The sequence below is a fragment of the Ictalurus punctatus genome, unplaced genomic scaffold, assembly GCF_001660625.3.
Source record: "Ictalurus punctatus breed USDA103 unplaced genomic scaffold, Coco_2.0 tig00005203, whole genome shotgun sequence".
Taxonomy (NCBI): Eukaryota; Metazoa; Chordata; class Actinopteri; order Siluriformes; family Ictaluridae; genus Ictalurus; species Ictalurus punctatus.
This window is the reverse complement of record NW_026521107.1, coordinates 99,556-122,676: the sequence shown is the minus strand read 5'-3', so window position 1 is coordinate 122,676 and position 23,121 is coordinate 99,556. Positions and strand designations below refer to the sequence as shown.

Here is a 23,121-nt window from a genome sequence, read left to right as displayed (position 1 = left end):
AATAGAACCAGTATGTTTATTAGAAACTACTGTCTACAATATATAAGTATATCATATCAAAGTCCATATAACATGGTTATCATACTTAAAGCGACATATTAACCCTAGAATGCATGAACCAAAAAACCTACACAAATGCATAAAGTGGGTCAAAATGAACCATAAGGGATTGGATGGTTTTCTTAATTAAATTGGTGTCCTATTTAAAATAATTATTTGATATAATGTATGATACACAAATGCCTGCAGTCCGGACCTTTCACCAATTGAAAACATTTGGTCTTTCATGAAATGAAAAATACGACAAAGAAGACAGAGGACTGTTGAGCAGCTAGGATTCTGTATCAGACACAAATGAGACAACCTTCCTCTCCCAAAACTCCAGCAACTGGTCTGCTCAGTTCCCAGACTTATACAGACTGTTGTTAAAAGAAGAGGGGATACCACAGTGGTAAACATGGTCCTGTCCCAACTTTTTTTTTAAACGTGTTGCTGCCATTATATTCAAAATTACCTTATTTTTCCCTTAAAATGGTACATTTCCTCAGTTTAAACATTTGATGTATTCTATGTTCTTTTGTGAATAAAATATGGATTTATGAGATTTGCAAATCATTGCATCATGTTTTTATTTACATTTTACACAGCGTCCAAATTTTTTTAGAATTAGGGTTGTAGAAAACAAGGCTTGGATGCTAGAAATGCACTATAAGATTTTACAAAGAAACAAAGAAACAGAGGGGTATACATAGACTAACTAAACAAGAGCTAAAGAGTGATAATCATATGACTTGCTCAGTATCTCTCTGTGTTGTTCTTTCCAGCTGTAGTGCTTTTGAATGCTGTTATGGTGGAAAGTATAAGGAAGGGATTTGATTATCCAGTGTGGCTTGGAGAGATTGACACTTGTATACAATCTTTTTAGAATCTGTCTCAGTCTGGCTCACATACAGAAAAAAATAAAATATTTGGTGATTTGATTCAAACAGAAGCAGATGTTTGTCTACTATAAGGAACTGAACTTTCAAAACAAAATGATAGGAAGCTTAACAACCCAAAGTTTAATCATTTATACTCTGCAACCTACAATTCCAAGCAAAGAATTTCATCGTACTGGATGTGTTATGCTATGTGTTTACAGTACTTTTCTGGAAGCCCAGGTCTAGAATGTGAAACATATTATCTGAAATATATCACATATTTTATAAAACATAATGTGTTACTTAACTCATTAAAATGTGGCAACCCCAAAAAATGGTGGGTGGTGATGAAGCCAAAAGGAATATTCTAAAATGTTTTTAGAGATCAGGTATGCAGATTTTGAGGAATGCAGAAAGTTTTTTAATGTGCAAGAATGTAAAGTGTAGAATTTTCACTGATTAAATTCTCAGAATTTGTTAGTGCTTCACTGACTAATGGACTCTTACCCAGTCACTGACTTCTGATGGTAGGCGTACTCTAGGTAGAATGCTTGTGCCATATTCTTTCTATTTTTGTCCTACTACAAACATTTTTAGGAAAAACACTTGTGGCAAGGTGGGTGTAGTCGGTGAAGGAGGGAAACAAACAAACAGCACATACACACACTCACTCTCACACACACACACACACACACACACAGAGGGTTCTATAGTTCCACAGGACATCATACCACCAGCAGCAGTCTGGACTGTTGACACAAGGCAGGTTCATGCTGCTGATGCCAATGTCTGACCCTATCATCTACATGTCACAACAGAAATCAAGATTCATCAAATCAGGCAATGTTTTTCCATTCTTCAACTGTCCCGTTCCAGTGAGTCCACGCCCACCCACGAACCAGTCTGTCCATTCTCCTCTGTCCTCTCTCATCAACAAGGTGTTTGTTTTTCTCCACCATTCTGTGTAAACTCAAGAGATTGAGACTGTGAAAATCCCAGATCAGCCTCTAAAATTCTCAAACCAGCTCGTCTGGCACCAACATTCATACCATGTGGCCTTAGGAGGAATAGCAATACAATCTTCTTTACACTAACAATTATCCTGCTTACTTTGCTATCGATGACAACAGAGCATCTAACATGAATTTCGACTCATGTACTGCTATAAATCCTCAGTATAACCCATGGTGGAGGGTGGATTGTTGGCGGCGTATGATATTAGCAGTGCAATCGTCACTAACAGAGGCGACTGCTGTTCAGAACAGATAAATGGTGCTGAGATTCACATTGGCAACTCCTTGGTTAACAACAACCCCAGGTGAAATATAAAACAAATAATTTATATAAAAATATTGGCCTAAATGAGTAAGAGTTTATTTATAGAATTTTATTGACATTTTAAAAAGCTTGCTGAATATAAGGCTTTGCAATTTGGTAACATATATTTGTATATATTTACAACTCTAATAAGGCATTACAACATTCCAGTAAAATTGTTCATTATGTAATATACATAATTATAAAGCACTTTAAGACTTAATAAATATATTGTGAAATATTTTAAATGGCATTAATTAATGCTTAAATAGTCACTCATGAGTTTACTGTAGTATTGCTCATTTAGTACTGTACACTTTATTTTACTGAAGTATAACTCAGCAACATTTAAACAAACTTATTACAGAAAATCTACGTAAAATATATTACTGCAGATCTTTATCTGATTGGCAAGGAGATTTTTAATTGTATAAATTGTGTAATTCTGACATGTAAATTGACAAGGAATGAATTACTACTTACTGAAAGTGTTACAGTGAGAGCAATCATTTAAACCTGCAATTTGGCATGTAGCCAGAACTTCATTCCTTGTCCTTCATTCTGTATATATTTCTCTATATGTATTTAACATTCTATGAGAAAATATCAGTTGTATAAAAAAAATGGAAAAGAAATTATATATATATTTTTAATCTATATATTGTGTTAAAAATGAATTCTGCCACTTTAAAAAAAATGATTTTTCATGAATCTCATGAAAATGAATCACATGAAAATATATCACTTGAATATGAATCTCATGAAAATGAATCATACGTAAATGAATCACATGTAAATGAACCATATGAAAATGAATAAATAAATTAAAGACTTTTTAAAAAATCTGCCCAAATGTAAGACGTTTTAGGTGAGGTTAACTATTGGGGGTTGGAGGATCAGTTTAGAGAACATATTATTTGTTTCTGATGGTTAAGTTCAGGGTTAGGGTTGGCCCCTAAGTTTCAACATTGGAAAAAGGAGTTTTTATTGGTTAAAAATTAGGTGATTAGAGTTTATAGATTTCAAGATAAAAAATGGTTGGAATAGAAGTTCTAATTGGGTTTAAGGGTACTGGATCTATGTTCCCCTATTGTCCAACTTGTACAGATGAAATTGAATCTGGCCCAAATTTAGGGCCGAACCAGGAAAAAGTTCCATTAATTTTGTCCATGTTCCCTCTCAGATCCTTCTTCCTATTGATTACTCCCCTCTCCCCTGAGAAGAAATGCCTTTCTCTCTATTAATATATACCCCCACACACATTTATATATAATATTATATTATATTTATATTTTTGTGTCACGATATGGAGATTGAGATGGATACAAGTGCAGATTTTTCAAGTTTAATAAAGAACTAAACAAAATACAAAAGACACTGACATTGGGGCAAATCACTGTGGCAAAGACTAAACATAAACCAAAGAGAAAAACACAGCACCAGGGACAAAGGTAAAGACAAACGTGAGACAAAGAGTGCAGTGAAAACTGTGGCTAAATACACAAGTGCTTACCAGGAATGTGATCCAGGTGCAGGTGGTCATGTGATTGTGATGCAGTGGCTGCTGGGAACTGTAGTTCAGATTTCCTTCTCTGATTACATGACATAATGGTGTATGGTGTAATATGTGGTAATGTACGGGTATTACTCTGTGCGTGTGTGTGTGTTTATACAGAGGCTGAATGTGTTGGCCACTCTGCTTCAGGGTAACTTACCCAAAATACATCAGAGCATCATCACAGCTCTCATTACTGTAGATGGCCAGCCAGAGACATCGTCACCGAGCTCATCAATGAAAGGGTACAGATGGCTACACACCTTCTCTTCAGAGCGAAGGGAATCATGGGTGTGGTCAGATCTGATTGGTCAGAAGCTGTTAATAAATCTTTTAAAAATAACTGCAGCTCTGACAGCAGTGCATATGCAAATCAGTTCCCAGGTTTATACAGTATGAACACACTCATTATAAACTATCCACGCTATATCGTCAGCGAGAATGCCCAATTCGTATACAATGAGATCGTATATACATCACGTCTTTGTGTATGTGTTCACGTAGGTGGACTCGAGCAGTAACTTTGAGTGGCAGAAGCAGCTGTGCTAATACTGGGACGTGGATCTGGATAAGTGTGTGGCCAGAATGGCTCTGTATCAGTACATCTACGGATATGAGTACCCGGGAGCCTGCCTGCGTCTGGTCATCATCCCGCTCACAGTAAAGACGTGTTAACAATACGTTAAGAATTCATAATGCATAATGTAGTGTAGTGCATGTTATTATAATAATATTTATTTAAATACTATGCGTAATGCATTAAGGAGGCTTTATAACATGCTTCGAATGCGTTTATCGCTCATTATAGGCGTGTGAAAGAGTGAAGTCTTAAAGATACGTTCGTGTGTGACCTTTCCATCAGGAACATGTTTAATGTAAAAAAAATCTTCTTGGAAATTACATGCTTGTGCTTGTTTGTGATGGTTTTTAGGACCGGTGCTATCTGTGTCTGATGGGTAACACCTCGAATAACATGTGTGTAGAAGGTGTGAGCTTGATCCTTTCACCGTTAGCCAGACAGAGTGTCTTATTGTTGTCCAACACGGCTGTAATTTTCTCAATCCACAGGCACGTCCACAGGTACGTCACTCACCACCCACTTGTGCGTGTTGGCGGTGTCACTGCCGAGGGACGTTTGATGGCACTCCGCTCCAGTGTGAGAGGGTCACCTTCACCATACAGCTCGTCCATGCTCACTGACTGCGGGTTGAGCACGTCGGTCTCAATGGGCTTGTAGAAGGGATTCACCTCGCAGCCCTCTGTCTCGTGGAGGGTGCGCAGTGCGTCAGCGAGGGCACGGTACGCCGTGGTCTAACCGCCTCTTATAGGGCCCACCAGCAAGACGCCCTGGTGCACCAGCATGGTCTCGTACAGCTGGATCACCTTGGCGGTCATGCTGGAGACGGGCTGCAGGGAGCGGGTGCATAGAGCTGCCTCGATGTTCGACTGAAGCGTGCCGTAGTCATGCTCGGGGACGCCCACACCAGGAAAGAGGTCCGACAGAATACCGTTAAACGCACACAAGAAAGATTGGATTGACTCGATTGACACTAGGTTCAAGATTTTCAGATTATGGATGTTCAGATGTTCCAGGATTCTTTACTTTTCATCTAGTATAACATTACAAGGTGCTAATGTTATATACTTTAAATGTTTTAAAAAAAAAGTTATATAGTATATGATTACAGCTTTTTAGTTGCAAAGAATTTGCAAATGTCAGTTAATTCTATTTCCTAATTTGTCCTGGAATTTCCTCCTAGTGCCTGATTCCAGGGATCCTGTGATAATGACCTTTGATAGTAAAGAAATATTTGGAGTAAATGTAAACTTTGGTGTTCTTTACTATTTATCAGTTTATTTTATTTTAAGTTCTGCGTCATCCTTGAGTAACTTGGATTAACCCCTGAATGTGCCTGTGCCACCTCCCACACCAAGTGGGAGGTGTTGGGTTGGGTTGAGTGTTGGGTTGAGTCATCCCCTAACCTAACCCTGCCTGAGCCTTTTTATTAAAGGTGTTTAATTTAGTTTGATGTGGTTTAGTTTGTTAGAATGTGAATTTATCCGTTATATGTAGGCTAGCTAACTGCGTAGTTAACTAACGTTAGTCAGCTGAGAAGAAATATATCAGACTTTTTCCTCATCCCCTGCCTGTCCAAACCCTGCCCCCTCTACATCAGATACCGACGATGTTGAGACCAATTCGACCAGTGAAAGTTCCCAAGTGACATTTGAGTCATCCCAGCCCGTTTCAATCGGTGTGCAATCTTTTATAGATGATGACAGCCAAGCGCAGCGAGTTGAGTCTTTTCCCGTCCCTGCGGCTCTCATCCCGACAAGACAGTTTAAATCAGCTTGGCTACAAGACTTCGCCTGGTTACGTTATGACAAAGGGAAAATGTACTGCACCTTTTGTGCTAAAGCAGGACAAGATATTGCTGGTAAAACAGAGTTCATTACCAGTTCGAGTCATTTTAAAAAAGAAACCGTAAAGAAGCATGGAGAGAGTACAAAACATGAGAACGCCAGGGATTGTGTCATTGCTAGGTCTGCCCCTCGTGCCACCCCAATCGTGAAAGCAGTGCAACGTGCTAGTGATAAAGTCACTGAAAAAGAGATGAGGGAATTGAAAATAAAATTCAATGCAGCCTACATGACTCTGAGCCTGAATAAGTAGGAATTGAATAAAAAAGTGGAAAAAAAGAAACAAATGACTGCACATTTAAGTATTTACGATAATATGATTCAAGATGGGGGCAGCACTGCTACTGTTGGGCCCTTGAGCAAGGCCCTTAACCCTCTCTACTCCAGGGGCGCTGTATCATGGCTGACCCTGTGCTCTGACCCCAACTTCCTAACAACCTGGGATATGCAAAGAAAAGAATTTAATTGTGCTGTAATGTATATGTGATCAATAAAGACTCATTATTATTATTATTATTATTATTATTATTATTATTATATTATTATGACGTACTGAACATTGCACATATTGCACACTGTGTCTACTACTTTTATCTACTGTCCACAGTCCAAAGGCTGTGGAGCTAGAAGGCTACGTGTGGGAATGACAAAAGATTTTTAAAAATAAAATAAAAAATGTATCAATACATGAAATTAGATTACACAATGTAGTTGAGGTTTACATGAATAAGCAGAAATGTAATCATGCTTATCTTTCCTATAGCACAAATGAAAAGCCCTCTCTAGAAGAGCAGATTTGTCAAATGAAACTTTTTCCTTCTTATCCACTGCTACGGTAAACTAAAGAGTAGATATTCAAATTACACTGCTAAATATGACTAGCGGTAGCTACGTGTAGTAGCGCAAAATAGTCCATCAAATGTATTAGCAGGTGTAGCCTATACACGAGTCCACTATCGGTCATATCACTATTGAGAACATGCCCCAAATTCATTGCTTTAGTAGAATTTAATGGTAAGTGAAATGATAATCACATTGTAATGTCCTTAGTATTTGTTCAGTCTACAGGTCCTCTAACACTGTTAAATGAATAAATGTAAATGTACTATGACGTAAATTTTGTTTTAAATCAATTAATTCAGAAATTACACACAATATTAAGTTGATGTAATTATCAACATTATTATGTCAACACCACTCATCAAAATAATGTGTACAACTTTAAATATTTAATGAATTCAATAAATTAGAATTTTTATCTTGCAACCACACATTAAATTTAGATTGTGGGGGTTTGTTTTGTATAGCTCCGCTTTTAGAAAATACACGATGGTTGAATGTGAACATAAATGAGCAGAATGTAAGCTTGTGAAATAAATTAAACTTTATTGATTGCACTTTTGAGAAATTGGCATGACTTTGAATAAAAATTTACTGAAATAAATACTCTAAAACATTGATATACCCGAAGAAATGTTAAAAAAAAAAAAAAAAGTTTTTACATACCTTCTAAATAGGTCCCTTTAGGAGGTAAATGTTTTAAAGACGGTGTTTTATAAGAAATGCGCGTATTACATGCCTTCTAAACCTAACCCTTTAGGATGTAAAATAAAAATTTCTACAGTCCTTCAAGGCTGTATGATGTCGTTGTTCTCTTTTACTGAAAGAAAGGTCAAAACCTTCAGTGTTATTTGTTGTGAAGACTGAAGTGACAATATGCCTGAAGAAAATGAAAATATGTATTACATATCCTACCTGCTAACCAGGTTATTTTAAGGGTGAAAAAACCTTTTTTAAAGACGGTGTTTTAAAAGAGTCGTGCATTTTGTTTAAACTATAAACAAGATTTCAGAAAATGGTTCACCAACGAGGATACTTACACAGAACTGTCGCTAAATACATAAGCTTTTGTCTATGCTTTGACATCCCATGTCCCAGCAGTACATTTATGACCTCTGATGACCATGTGGGTGTGCGGGGGTGGGTGTGTGAGAGAGAGACACACAGGTGTTCTTTTGGGGGTTTTGCTGACCAGAATTCTTACAAATGTGTTTGTTAACGAATTAAAGGGAGTCATTTGTCTCAGTGTTAAAATAATGGTTAAGACGTTGTGGTTAAAACACAGAAGAAACTCTGCAACTATCTGTTACTATGTCTGCTCCGAGAAATCCTAATACCCTTAGAAGATTGCTGTGTATTCACCAACAAGAGGACCTGTTGAAATGAGAGAGGACCTGACTTTTGCTCCAAAAAAAAAAAAAAAAAAAAACCCAAGAGGATAGATTGACAAATTATTAATGAAGGTAATGTAAAGACGTTGTTGTTTAACCCTGAGCAGGGCGTCAACAGCTCCAAAGATCATGTCTTAAGTCCGAGGGTTTAGTTAGGAGGTAGAAAAACATTTAAAGATGGTGTTTTAAAAGAAACAAGTGTTTCATCCTTAATGGTAAAAAAGAAAAATGGTTGTACTCCAATATGAAATAAAACGGTGGAGACACACTGAGTACACTTCTGTTCCACAGTCTATAAGGATCCCCAAACTTCATGTAGTGTGGAAAAATATATACACCCTCCGTGACTCTGTTACTTAAGGTTTAAACATTATTATTTTGTGATGGCAGCAAGACAAAATGGTTGTGCATTTTGTATGTGGTGATTTTAGAATTAGGCCCCAAATGTCAATTATGATTTGTGTATGGCTTCGTCAGGCAAAGATCACGACGGTATGGAAAGAGTATACAAGAGTAATTGGGGTGATCTAATGCTTAGGACTTGTACAGTACTTCAGCTCGGGAACGTCCCACCATGGCGTTCAGAGAGGCGTTATCTAAGGTACACGTGTATATAATATAGATCAGATCTATATTAGAAGGCGGTGTGGTATAACGTGAATCAGCAATAAAGTTCTCAGCTTGAGTTGTTTTGTTTGCGTGTAAAGTATACAGACAGAGTAGATATTTCACTGATTATGTTAATGAAAAGGCTGTGCCTATTGTACAGGATTGTTGTGATTGTCGTGCAGCTCTTGTAAGATGTGGTAAGGAAATTTGTGAAATACAAACACAAAGAAGTGGTGGTTGCTTCGGATTAAGAAGAAAAAAACCTGCCAAATTGATACGAGTGTAATATAAACAAATGTTTGTGATGCCTGTGAAAGTCTTTCAAAAGTGAATCTGTAGGTAGTTTCCCTTCTGAAGACTGGAGCGAGTAAACACTCCTCAGGCACTGCAGAGTTTTTGTGGAGTGTGTGTACATTTTTGGACCAAGTGTGGTCCTCTCTCAGATTGTTTGCAGTTCCTCCGGTGTAAACTATAACACGTATAGTTTATAACAAGTATAGTTTACACACGTTAAAGACTTAACGATCCTTGCTATTCAGTAGACGTGTGCCAATAATCAATTCCTCAACGTATCACACTGTTTAACACGCACAAAAAAAAAAAAAAAAAAAAAAAATCAATGAGTGTTCTTTTTGTACTCGGGAGCAGCAGGAGAGTCGTGGGTGGCAGGTGCGTTGTGCGTTAGCAGAGGGCTTGAGTGTGTAGATGGATCCAAAATGGTGGCTGAGTTTTATGTATTATTAAGGAGCTCATCATGGTCAGGTTGTCCGGATTGGACAGGAGCACATTTCAGCAGGTGAGGACGCTACGCTGAAGGTGATCCGTGTACAGGAGCAGTAAGGAGGGATAGATGTTGCAGAGGGATAGATTCCGCCAGTTTCTTATCGATGGAGGAATTCGAGGACGCTGCACGAGTCGCTCTGTAGAAGTGCTCGTCTCTTTGACCTGATTTTCCTGCATTGTAGGGAGCCGTGGTGGATGTGATGGTGTATTTGGAAGTACAAGATTGAGATTTTCCTGGTTCAGAAGCTGTATGTCCAATATCTGACTAGGTTTAGACTCGCCAGGTAGAGCGTAGGGGTTCGGAATGAGGGCTTGGTTTTTCTTCAGGCTCCCTCTCTTCTTCCTGAGGTTCGGCTCGGACTTCTCCTCAGGGACCGATGGGTACTGGACCATAATGGTGGGTTTCTGGCGGAGGTCTTGGTGTGTATGAGGCTCGGTGGCCATGATGGTGCGAGCACTGTGCATTCTCTGAGGGAGTTTGGGGCCGGGCTCGCCGTGCTTCTTCTTCCAGCGCTTCAGCTGCGTGCGTTGCTCACGTTCCACGTCCTGTGCCGATACCTGCAACTCCAGAACCTACAGCAAAAATCAGTCACAAAAATGAACTGGAATAGAATGTCATTCTACTGTACTTAATGTGTTAGAATGGGCTTCATTACAACGTCATGTAAAAGACGATGATAAATATTTATGAACTCTAATTTTGTAGAAATACGAAGGTGATGATGGATAAAACATGCTTGATCACCATGGCATGGACTCGCATAGTTACAGTAATGACAGGAAATGTTACAGTAGTGAAAGACCCATCATCATCATCCTCCTGGCAACCAAGATGGCGGCGCACACCGTTGCTGCGGCTCACGGCTCTCCTTTCCAGTGCTCTTTTTCATTGTTTTTGTATTATTTCTTTATTATTTGTTTGAGCATTATCGATTCCACGAACATCCGCTATACAAGTCAGAACCTTATGGATATTGGGGATCAACACCGCATACCTATTACGAGAATGTTTCATCACACGCACAACATCCCAGACGACATAGCGAGATTGCCGGGCTCTCCGTGGATTGTTGTCGGGTCCAGAAGGCGGCGCAGACGGCGGAGGGAGAGGAAGCAAAAGCGGGGATGCAGGTCCGGTATTATGCTAAGGCTAAGAAAACAACCACACAAGCCACCTTTACCGAGCCTGTTTCTCTCCAATGCCAGATCCCTAGTGAATAAAATCGACAACTTGGAATTACAACTAGCTGGAAATCGCTATGTTCGCGACTGCTGTGTTTTGATTATTACTGAAACCTGGCTTCATCCGAGGATACCCGATGCTAGCATGCAGCTAGCAGGTCGTACTATGCTTCGCTGGGACAGGACTGAGGACTCCGGTAAGAGCAGAGGGGGGGCTCTGTATGTATGTGCATGAGAATTGGTGTAACAACGGAACAATGATAGACAGACATTGTTCCCCTGACCTCGAGTACATGTCCGTAAGATGTCGGCCCTTTTTTCTACCGAGAGAGCTTACAGTGGTGATTATCACGGCTGTGTATATTCCACCTGATGCCAATGTGAACACGGCGCTCTCTCTCCTGTTGAACACCATAAACGAGCAGCAGAGGGCTTACCCAGACGGTGTTCACATAATTGCAGGAGACTTTAATAAGGCGAACTTGAAGACTGTACTCCCGAAATTCTATCAACATGTTAAGTGTTTTACTAGAGGGGCGAACACTTTGGATCATGTTTACTCCAACATCAAGCACGCGTATAGAGCCATACCTCTCCCCCACCTCGGCCAATCAGACCATCTCTCCCTCCTGCTCTCCCCTGCCTACACCCCCCTCAGACGCAGTGTCACGACCACTATAAAGACTGTTACCACCTGGCCTGATGATGCATTCTGCAAACTACAGGACTGCTTCGAACAGACAGACTGGGATTTGTTTGAACATCAAGAGCTAGAAACATTAACAGGAACGGTACTGGACTACATCAAGTTCTGTATCGGAAATGTGACTGTGGAAAAAAACATCCGGGTTTTCCAAAACCAGAAACCATGGATGACCAAACAGGTCTGCACACTACTCAAAGCCCGCGACGCTGCCTTCAGGTCTGGTAATAGAGCTCTGTACAGAGCTGCCCGTGCCAACCTGAAAGGCGGTATTAAGGAAGCTAAGGCGGCCTATAAGAGGAGCATAGAGTCCCACCTGTCCAGCAAAAATAAACGGGAGGTGTGGCAGGGTATACAGAACATCACAAACTACAGAGGCCGTGAGGCGACAACAGGAGTCCTGAGTGCGATTCTGGCAGAAGAGCTAAATTGCTTCTTCGCTCGCTTTGAAACATCACAACAACAGCACTCATCTGCTCCAGCCCCACCTCCAACCTCATCTGGCCCCCGTACCAGTCCAGCCCTGCCTCCATCCCCTTCTGGTTCCTGCACCACTCTACTTACTGTGAGGGAACACGATGTTAGACGGATGTTTCTGGCAGTGAACCCCAGGAAGGCTGCTGGCCCAGACGGTGTACCTGGTAACGTGCTCAGATCATGTGCCCACCAGCTTGCCCACATCTTTACCAGAATTTTCAATCTCTCCCTGGCCCAAGCAGTCATCCCGTCCTGCCTAAAATCAGCCACAATCATTCCAGTGCCAAAGAAATCGCCCACCACTAGCCTGAATGATTATCGTCCTGTAGCCCTCACTCCAGTTATCATGAAGTGCTTTGAGAGATTGGTTCTTCAGCACATCAAGGACTACCTCCCCCCAGATTTCGATCCTTTTCAATTTGCTTATCGTGCAAAAAGATCCACAGAGGATGCTATCGCCGTAGCTGTCCACTACGTGTTGAGACATCTTGAGCAGCAACAGAGCTACGTACGGATGCTTTTTGTGGATTACAGTTCGGCTTTTAATACAATAATTCCGGACATTCTCGTCACCAAATTGGTCACCCTTGGTCTCCCCCGCCTCACGTGTGCCTGGATAAAGGACTTTCTGACCAACCGGTTCCAGACAGTGAGACTCGGGCCCCACCTCTCCTCCACTCGCACGTTGAGCACAGGTTCTCCACAGGGCTGTGTGTTGAGCCCCCTCCTGTACTGTCTCTACACATATGACTGTAGACCAGTCTACAACAATAATATTATTATCAAGTTTGCTGACGACACCACAGTGGTCGGACTTATCTCAAAAGGAGAGGAGGCAGCCTACAGAGAGGAAGTCCTAAACTTGGCAGCCTGGTGTTCAAAGAACAACCTGACTCTAAACACCAAGAAAACCAAGGAACTTATTGTAGACTTCAGAAAACACAACACGGAGCTGGCCCCCCTCTTCATCAATGGGGAGTGTGTAGAGAAGGTCCACACCGTCCGGTTTCTTGGCGTCCTTATCTCTGCTAACATCTCCTGGACGGACAACATCACAGCGGTCATCAAGAAGGCTCAAACGCGGCTACACTTCCTGAGGGTTCTCAGGAAGTACAATCTGGACTCCAATCTGCTGCTGATCTTCTACCGCTCGTCCGTCGAGAGCTTGCTGACATACTGTATCACGGTGTGGTATGGTAGCTGCACCGCAGCAGACAGGGAGAGGCTTCAGAGAGTAGTAAGAGCAGCACAGAAGATCATTGGCTGCCCTCTCCCCTCCCTGATGGATATTTATACTTCCCATTGCCTCAGCAGAGGAAAAACTATCATTAAGGACAGTTCTCACCCTGGCTTTGATCTGTTCAATCTGTTGCCCTCAGGGAGACGTTACAGGTGCATCAAAACAAGGACTAGCAGATTTAAGAATAGTTTCTTCCCAAAAGCTATTACCATGATAAACAAACACATGTACTGAGTCCACAGCATATGTATTTAGTGTCTCAAAACTGTGCATCTCATAGTACCTCCGCCATCCACCCTAATATCTATCTATCGTGCATATATCTTGCATATACTGTATATCTTGTTTATTTATTTTGTTTATTTATCTTATTTATTTATCTGTGTATTATCTGTTTATTCTTCTTGTGTATTGAATGTATATGTTTGCACGGAACAAAAAGGAGTGGCTCTTAATTTCATTGTACATGTGTATAGTGACAATAAAAGGCATTCATTCATTCATTCATTCACTCCTCCTCCTCCTTCTCTCTGTTGTGTTACCTGGAGCACGAAGAAGCCCTCCTGCATGTATCTAGGCTCAATCGCTCTGAGGACCTCCATGGTCTCATACTGACCCGGACAGGCCTTGAGCTTATCCCGAGTACCCAGCATGGACGTCAACACCACCAAACCCACACAGAATATCATTTTCACTCCTACACAAAGAAAGAATGAGAGAGAGAATCAACACAGAAAGAAAAGAAGGACAAGTGTGTGTTTGTGTCTGACCGTCACACAGGAACATGTCCCACACTCTGAGGACCGAGGCCCAGGGCAGAGTTCTGGAGAAGGCGCACATGAACCACTCCATCATGTAGAGCACCGGCTCGATCTTGTGCTTGTCCAGGTGCCGATACGCCACAGAACACACTCGCTTCACAGCGCATGCAGGATCTCTCCGTCCAGCTGAACCGCCTCCTGCACACATAACGGTTCACAATAAGCGATATAACTTGCTGTTAATAACACAAAACAACTGTTCTCCTACACAGAGAAGCCCTGTTTCTAATAATACACTGTGCAGTGCAGAAATCTGGGAGGAAGAAATAAAACACGTAAAATTACAAAACAAAACTACAGCTCACACTAAAATACATAAACACACACTCACAATAATATAGAACATTAAACCTTAAAGAAAAAACTAAGCAAAACTGCCTCATGAACACAGCAACACATACACACAAACACAAGATGGCGGTGTTGAGTCGCCTCGTACAGCGGAGCAGGGTGGGGTTTGTAGCTCCGATATATAATTTCTAACAGACCTTATGATCTGTGTGGCGTTACAAAACTAAATTACCGAGTGCGAATGTTTCCTCTACAACTTCAGACTGAACTGAACTACATTCGCTTCAGTCAGATTTCAGTTTTTCACTTTTTCACGCCTGCAATCCACGGATACACAACTATAGCCGTTTTAAAAACGTGCATTCAGTCCGGTTTCTCGTTTCTACTGTACTTCTATATTCCAATTTATTTAACTAGGCCTGTAAAAAGAAAAAAAAACCCAAACACATGGCAAATGGTACTTCTCAGCTTAATTTGATTGGTGAACAAATACAGTGGTCTCAGTTGATCCTAAATGTTTCTTTCCCAACAAAATAGAAGGTTTAACAAATAAAAAAATGTAATTTCAATGTCACTCTTATTTCATTGGTCCATGAAACCTATAAGGAACGGTCTTCAGGTATTTCTTGGCCCAGTCATGATGCTTCAGCTTGTAAGTCTTATGCAGTGGCGGTTGTATTTCAGCCTTCCTTACTGTAGCCATGTCTCTGAGCACTTGCCACCTTGTATTTCTGGACACTCGTGGAAGGTTGCAGTTCTGAAACATGGTGGCAGTGCTGGCTAATGGGTTCTCTCACGTTTTATTCTTCTTAGTCTTTTGCAGTCAACTAGCGCCTTTTCTTCTCCGTGGTTTTTTGCCCCCTGTCGAGTATTCATCACAAAGCATTTTTCTTGGGAGGTCACACCTCAATAATTTTGCGATCGTCAGTGTGCTGCAGCCCCCTGATAGGCATTTTACAATTTCTGACTTTTTTTTTTTGACCCATTTTCCTGAATTGGAGAAGCTAATAATTATGCAAACCTTATATAGGATGTTAATCACTTTAAGGTGTAGTGTTTATATGTGGTGTTCTCCCAACAGGTTATTTTGTAGACCTTGAATTTGTTTGATAACGAGCTTTGCTTTCATTGGTTGGCTTAAAGGAGGGCGGGGTCACGAGTACTCTACTTTTTTCCCCTTCTTCGCACTCTTTTTGATTATACTGTTCTATCTGCTTTTCATGCACAAGTATGTCCCTGTACTATTAAGGGGAAAAAGTGCATGTGCAAGGAGATGTACTACAAATATAATCTATAATATAAACTTACACACATTTTTAACCAGACAACACCACAGGCTGTCAAAATGGCTGACATGGCCAGTTTTCTCCATGTTGGGCAGAAGGATAGACTGTTATCGTAACCATAGTGCAAAGTGTGAATGAGCGAGCAAAAAAACACTGATAAGACCGATTTGAAAACTTTCCAGGCTGATATTCTAATGAGCACGCTTGACCTTTGTTGATGTGAAACACTCAGCCTGCTATGGTACTTTTTGATGATATCTTTTCATGTGACAACACTGAAGAAATGACACTGTGCTACAATGTAAAGTAGTGAGTGTACAGCTTGTGGAACAGTGTAAATTTGCTGTCCCCTCAAAATAACTCAACACACAGCCATTAATGTCTAAACCGTTGGCAACAAAAGTGAGTACACCCCTAAGTGAAAATGTCATTTTACAGTTCAACAAACTCTCCTCCAGCCCCCCAGTGCTGAGCCGCCCACAGAAGACAACGTGGTGTAACCTGTGATACATCTCCCAGCCTGAAGAGGGAGCACTGCTCAATGCATACATGCTCTCAGTGGGGGGTGGGGGAGGGACATCTGCTTTGTGACTAAGTCAAACTTTCTGTGAATATTTAACCATTTGTCCTCATTCTCACTAATACGACTGTTTACAATATTATTCATATGAAGTTGGAAACTGTGCAGAGGTTTAATGTGTTTCTAACTGAAAGTACAAACTCTGAGACAAACTATTCATGCATTAGTGCTGCTCCAGCTTTTTAGTGTCCATCACACTTTTGTGTGAAAGCATCGCTGTGTGCACCGTTAATCCAGAGTCTGTGATTAGATTATCCACATCATGTTCAAATAAATATTTCTGTAGGAAACGCTTTAGAGCAGGGAAGCCTTACTGTGGTCCTGTAAGATTACAGTCCAGTACAGTTTGGGAATTTTCCTGAATCACACCCGATTTAAGTCCTCGGGTCATTAGGTAGGAGTGTTAGATGAGAAATCATCACACTGTGCATGATCACAGGAATTCAGGACCAGAGCCAGGCTCCCCTGATTTATAAATTAATTGTTGATGACCTTAAAGTAATTCCCAGTGAAGATTTATCATCTTTTTACAAGCATCCTTTTCACATGTAAGAAAAATAGAAATTGCAGTGATTTGTACATTTGTGCTCTGCATTTCTTTCAGAGACGTGGGACTGAATTGTTGTGTATATAGGCAGTTTTTTTGTGCTCTGAAATTGACCGGACTTTTGAGAAGATAGCTGCTCATGGTTTAATTCACTTTTAAAAAGGGACTGACAATATGAAGTGAGCGTACGTGTATAAAAAGGTGGTTGCGTTGAAGAAACCTTGTTGACCAATCTTTGCTAACTTGCTCTGTCTGTGTGTGTGTTTACTGGTACAACAGTGGTAGCAGATTTTCAGAGCTGAGCTTACAGTAACGAAGACGCTGAAGTGTACTTGTTTGGAAGATGTGGAAACTCAAGTCTTACATGTTAGCACAAACATGTCTTTTTCCTTTATTAGGGAATTTGTACTTTTGGACATTTTTGAAAGATATCATGCTTGTGAAATGTGCTTTTTGTGTTATTCATGTTCAACTGGTTGTACTGGGCTTAGATTTGTGTCTGTTTGAATCATTTACGCTCTATGGCACCTTTTTACGGTCCTGCTGTATGGGCTGTGTTCCAATTGATCTGTGTTTGATCATTTCCTCCCTTCGCTCAAACATTGTGTTTGAGAAGGCCTTCATAGTTGAACGGTTGTTTTCCTCAGCTCTGGATTTAGCTGTAGGGCCCAGAGGTTTTTGGAGTTTGAAGAGGAGGCGATAAAAGATTTGGAACACAGCCCTGTTTTCCTTTCCGAGGTTCCCCGGCTTTTTTCCGTCACCCGTCACCTCCTAACCGAGCTCAATTCTGCTGCAGTTTTTTAGCCACAAGCTGCTGGTGCTTGACTTCTGAGGCCTTATCCTGTTAAGCGGCCGCACTATGGCAAAAAGGAGAGTTCAGTATGCCGACTGTATGAGCTTCAGTTGAATGTGTATGTGGTCGAACTCTTGGTAGGACAGTCCAGTATATTACAGACGAACACAGACAAAAACATCCACAAGGCTTCTACTAAATATTGTTGAATGTCCGCTCGTATGCAACTCTCCAACAGTGTCACGTCCTATCGAGAGTTTCAGTCGATGTTTATAACCTAACCCAATGAGATTTTTTTACTCTGGTGTAATTTTCTTGACCACTTTAACGCAGCATCTCTGGTGTCACTTTCGTCAAAAATGTAGAACACCAGAGATGAGGCAATGACGACGTGATCTCGTTCCTTCGTGTGTTTTTGCCTCAGATTCTGGCGACTGTTCAGACTCGGTTTGTAGCGAAATTTCAAATCCACAAATGCCTTGAACAACGTACATTTTCAACAATCCGTTTAAATCGACTGGTCCATTTCCGCTGCACGGTGGATTTGAAGGATGCACTGTGATCAGTGTGGCGACGTCTGGGAATCGAGTTTCTGAAAAGGCCACGAGTTGGAGGTTACATTTAGTTTCTAAGGACATCTGGGCTCTTGGTGTCTTTTGGATAGGAACTGCTAAACTTTTTCTATAAGGGTGAAAACAGATGCATGCTTAGATTCTTTATCTGTAGACAGTTTATCTTGCTTACTACATTGACATATGAAGTTTGGACGGGTTCTGTAGAAAGAGATTAACATTAAGGGGGAAAAAAACAATGTAAAAATAAAATACTGAAAGTGAATTTGTCCTGGATTGTTTTATTTATTATTTTCCATTGGGATGTCAAAAGCTTCTTCAACTTGGCCACAAATCTAACAAAGTCAGGTACATTGTCAAGTATTGCCCCAAAATACCTCTATGGTAGATAGATGTGCTCACTGATCACTTGTACATGTGCTCATTCATACAATTATCCAATCAGCCAATCATATGGCAACACCACAGTGTACAACATCAAGCAGGATCAGATGAAGAGCTTCAGTCAATATTCACATCAAACACCAGAATGTAATCCAGTGATTTTATCCGTGGCATGGTTGTAGATTCTAAATGGTCTGGTTTGAGTATTCCAGAAACTTCGGCTCTCCTAGGATTTCCACACACACACACACTTGTGTGAAAAACATCCGGTAAGTGGCAGTTCTCGGGGTGGAAACACGTTGTTGGCGAAAGGAGAATGGCCAGACTGGGTCAAGTTAATAGGACGGCCATGGTAACATCAAATAAGCTCTCTTTACATACATGGTGAGCAGAAAAGCATCTCAGGATGCACAGCATGCCAAACCTTGAGAACAGTAGAAAACCTCATTGATCCAAGATCCATTTTTAAGTATTAAAGATTTATAAAATGTGACACTAGGTTACTTCTCTATAGTTAAAAAAATTGCAAACAGGAATGTGTGTGTGTGTGTGTGCGCCCGCTTCATACTCATGCACTCCCTACTTGTGCCTGAGTGTATTCATTGAGTAAAGACAGTGTGTGCTCTTAAATGTATGTATGTGTGTGTGTGCGCGCGTGTGTATTTAGACGGCAGTGTGAAGTGGTGTACCACTATGTGAGGAGGGAGAAGTATGCTCTGAGGATGAGGAGATGGAGCAGGATGACGTGGCCTCTCTCTGGAGCTCCTCCACGTTCTTCACGCAAAAACAATAACTCAGATTCTGATGGAGCGGCATCTACATAATCAACAAAGCACACAAACATCAGTTTCGTTCTGGGACACCGATTTTCTAAATCATTCCATTCGCTTTCTATTTATTTATGTAGCATTATTAAAAGATCAATCATCAAGCCGGTGTAACCTTAATCTTTATCGCTAGCTGCTCCTGAAGTGTTTTGGAAATCGTTTCAGCCACGTCATGTTCACTCACCGTCCACTTTATTAGGAACACCTGTACGTTCATGTAGTTTTCTAACCAGCCAATCATGAAATATACAGGAATATAGAGGAATCACAAGAAAACTACATTTCAACACACTTAAAAAAAAATAATCTCACAATGTTGGATTTGAGTTTGTAATGCAGTGAGCACAACCAAGGAGTGCATTTTAAAAAGAAAACTACAATGTTGTTGAAGACTGAAACCTGTACCTACAAACTAGAACTGAAAATGGAACCACTGAAGAGTCAACAGTGTCAGAGATCCTCGTGTGTCCAGTTCCACTGTGTACGGCACTTTTTATGCTTACCGACCCATTACTCCAGCTTTTGTGTTTTTTTTAGCTTTGTGCTGATAGAAATGGTTTTGTTTTTTTAAAGCAAACTTGGTGTTAAAACCCAGAAACATCTAGAAATAAAAAGAGACATTCATCATGTGTCTGAAGTAACACTGTTCAGTTATACAAGTAACTGGGTATTTTGGTATATATTGGAAACACTATTTTTGAGCATTTCCCCAGAATTTCATAGAGTGTGGTTTGCAGTATAAGCACCTGTGGTCTCATGCGTGGGTTCCAACGCACATAATAACCCACCCAGAGCTCCAGATGTGTGAGACTGGCCAGTGGATACATCACCTGGTTTTTACAGTCCACATAGAACGGGTTAGTGAAGTCCTCCGGCTGACTGTTAACGTAGGACCACAGTGACCGTTTTACCCTGTACTTCCTAAAAACAAAAGAGAGAGAGAGACAGAGAGAGGTCATAAGACACTTATACAAATTCATTTCCATTCAGAAAAATCAGACAGGCTGGAAAGCCTCCGCCCATTAGTGGAGAAACGTGGAGCGTACCTTTTCCATTCTCTCCTGCTCACTGCTGTAGAGGAATGTACCAAACAGGCAGCTGTAGGGGCGATCCAGGATGGGGATGAGAAAAAGCTCTTTGAACTCAGTGTATAGTAAGATGCTTAAATGTGGATCTGCACAATAGTGCCTGAACAGATAATCAGTCTTTTGTTCAGTACGGAAATTATATTTAATTCTTACAATTAGAGTCCTCTTCAAAAGTATTGGAACATCAAGGCCAATTCACTTGCTTTTGCTGTATACTGAAGACATTTCGGTTTGAGATAAAAGACGAATATGAGACGATAGATCAGAATTTCAGCTTTCATTTCCTCATATTTACATCTAGACGTGTTACACAGCTTAAAATATGGCAGCTTTTTTGAAGCCATCCTATTCATTAACTGTTCAAAAATACTGGAACGAGTGACTGATGTTTTTTTCTTGCTGGCCAGGTGTACCTCGTTAAATGGACTTTAAAGAATGAATAGCTCTGAATGTCTTCTCTTGGTTTGAGCCCTGGGTTTCACCTGTGGAGACAGCATTTGTTGTTAAAAAGAATAAACCGACATGAAGACCAGAGAGCTGTCTATGGGAGAAAAGCAAGCCATTTTGAAGCTGCGAAAAGAGGAAAAACCGGTCTGAACCATTGCACAAACATGGGGCATAGCCAAAGAACAATTTGGAATGTCCTGGAAAAGAGAGTTAGTTCTCATTATGATCTCTTACTTTATAACATTAAAATAAAACAATAGTTCCCTCACAAGCCTCTCTTTTTTCCCCCTAACTCTTGAAATGAATAAGACTTGCAATGTTACTGAGAAACTGGAAAGTGCAATGTCCTCTCTGCCGTGACACTGGAGACTACTTCCATAAAACTTCCATAAATAGATAACTTATAAATCTTAACTAGATCACAATGATCATACGTCTTTTTCTTTAAGTGACATGTTTATAATATGTTTACGATTAAGCTTAGAATATGTATTGCGTACGCCATACTAGACCCTGTCAATGAGCTGTTACTATAGGAACGAGAACGAGCACATCACTATAAAGCTGTAATTTCCCTTGCAGCTGGAATCAGAATCTTGCTGTTCCAGAAATGTCTCCAACGCCTTCTGACCAATCAGATTGGAGAATTCAACAGTGTTGTGGTGTAAAGCATCAGTAGCTGACCTGTCTCATCATCTGCCACACACAGTCGATGAACTGCACAAAGAGAGGGGATCGTTCCGAGTTGGCGTGATTCTCATCTCCAAGGCCGACACGCTGAGAAACACACAGAGAGAGAAAGATGGGGTTAAATATACATGCGTTCACGCACCCACACACAGCCACGCCCTCACTGCTCATACACACCGAGGCCAACTTGTGTCCGAAGCTGATCCACTCCTTCTCGATCAGTACCTGGAACTTGTGTCCGAAGCTGAATCTAACTGATATCTGATATTAAATTATTGTGAATTATCTATATTTTACACTTTATTACCCCATGTCTATCTTATATATATATATATATATATGGTAAATCGTGCACATCGGAGCAACTTCATCCCGACCATTGCCTGCCTTCAGGGGTGCTAAGGAGCTCCTCGACCATGCCCATGCCCAATGCAAGTTACATTTTCACTGGTGCTGGCGCGTCTACCGAGTTTTGGGAGTTTTCAGCCATGTTTAGGCCCTTAAAAACGACAAGAATGCATGAAATAAACAATAAACACCAGAAAATCAATAGGGCCCTGCACCTCCGGTGCATGCGCCCTCCGGTGGTCACCGGAAGCGCTGCACCTTCGGTGCTCTGCCCCAATAATAAACAGCAGATCCAATAGGGCTTTGCAGCAGCGGTGCTCGGGCCCTAAAAAGCAGAATAAAGCACCAACAGAAGACACAGAAGCACAAAAGCAGGTAAGGATAATTACAGAAATGGTTACATTACAGAGATCCCCACAATGTGATCCATGACCACAGTAACATGACAAGAAGCTTCACCTCAGACCAGTCACCAATTGTTGTAGGAAGGTGAAAGTGGCTGCCTTAAAATATTTTTACCTCAAAGTGATTTGTAGCGCGCGTGCACATACACACACACACGGTGGAAAGGGTGTAGCAAAAATCATGCAACTATTGTGGGAAAAAGAGGGGGAAAAACCCTGATACTTTGTACCTGATGCATCATCTTTTATAATTGTGATTAATGGTCCGTTAGAGAAGAAAAAATTCAGTTCCATTCTTTGATTACTTATTTGGCGTACAGTGAATATTCACACTTTAAGGCCATGTGGAACAATTTCCAAAATGCATTTAAATGGGGTAAATTGTGTACATTGAACCGAGAGTACTAGACATGTTTGCTAAAAGCAACACAAAGGCTTTATTCACACTGCAGGAATTTTATATTGTGTGTTTAGATTTTTTCTTTTAGACAGACTGTTCAACTGCAAATTTGTTCTGGTGAATGACAGGCATTCAAAATCTTTCTGCAGAACTCTGTTGAATATTCTGTACATCAGAGATTCATCTGAACTTCAACAAAACATTT

At 40.8% G+C, this 23,121-nt stretch overlaps 1 protein-coding gene across 1 annotated transcript; it reads right to left on the bottom strand.

Annotated features, from left to right (window-relative positions):
- Positions 1-7,486: 7,486 nt before the first annotated feature.
- LOC128631148 (TBC1 domain family member 10A) lies at positions 7,487-21,935 on the bottom strand. Its single transcript, XM_053679264.1, has 5 exons — positions 21,759-21,935; positions 19,402-19,528; positions 14,209-14,397; positions 13,981-14,135; positions 7,487-10,409 (listed from the first exon to the last, which is right to left on the bottom strand). Exons 1-5 carry the CDS (start codon positions 21,933-21,935, stop codon positions 9,843-9,845), a joined length of 1,215 nt encoding a protein of 404 aa, XP_053535239.1. The 3' UTR covers positions 7,487-9,842.
- Between the last annotated feature and the right edge of the window lie 1,186 nt (positions 21,936-23,121).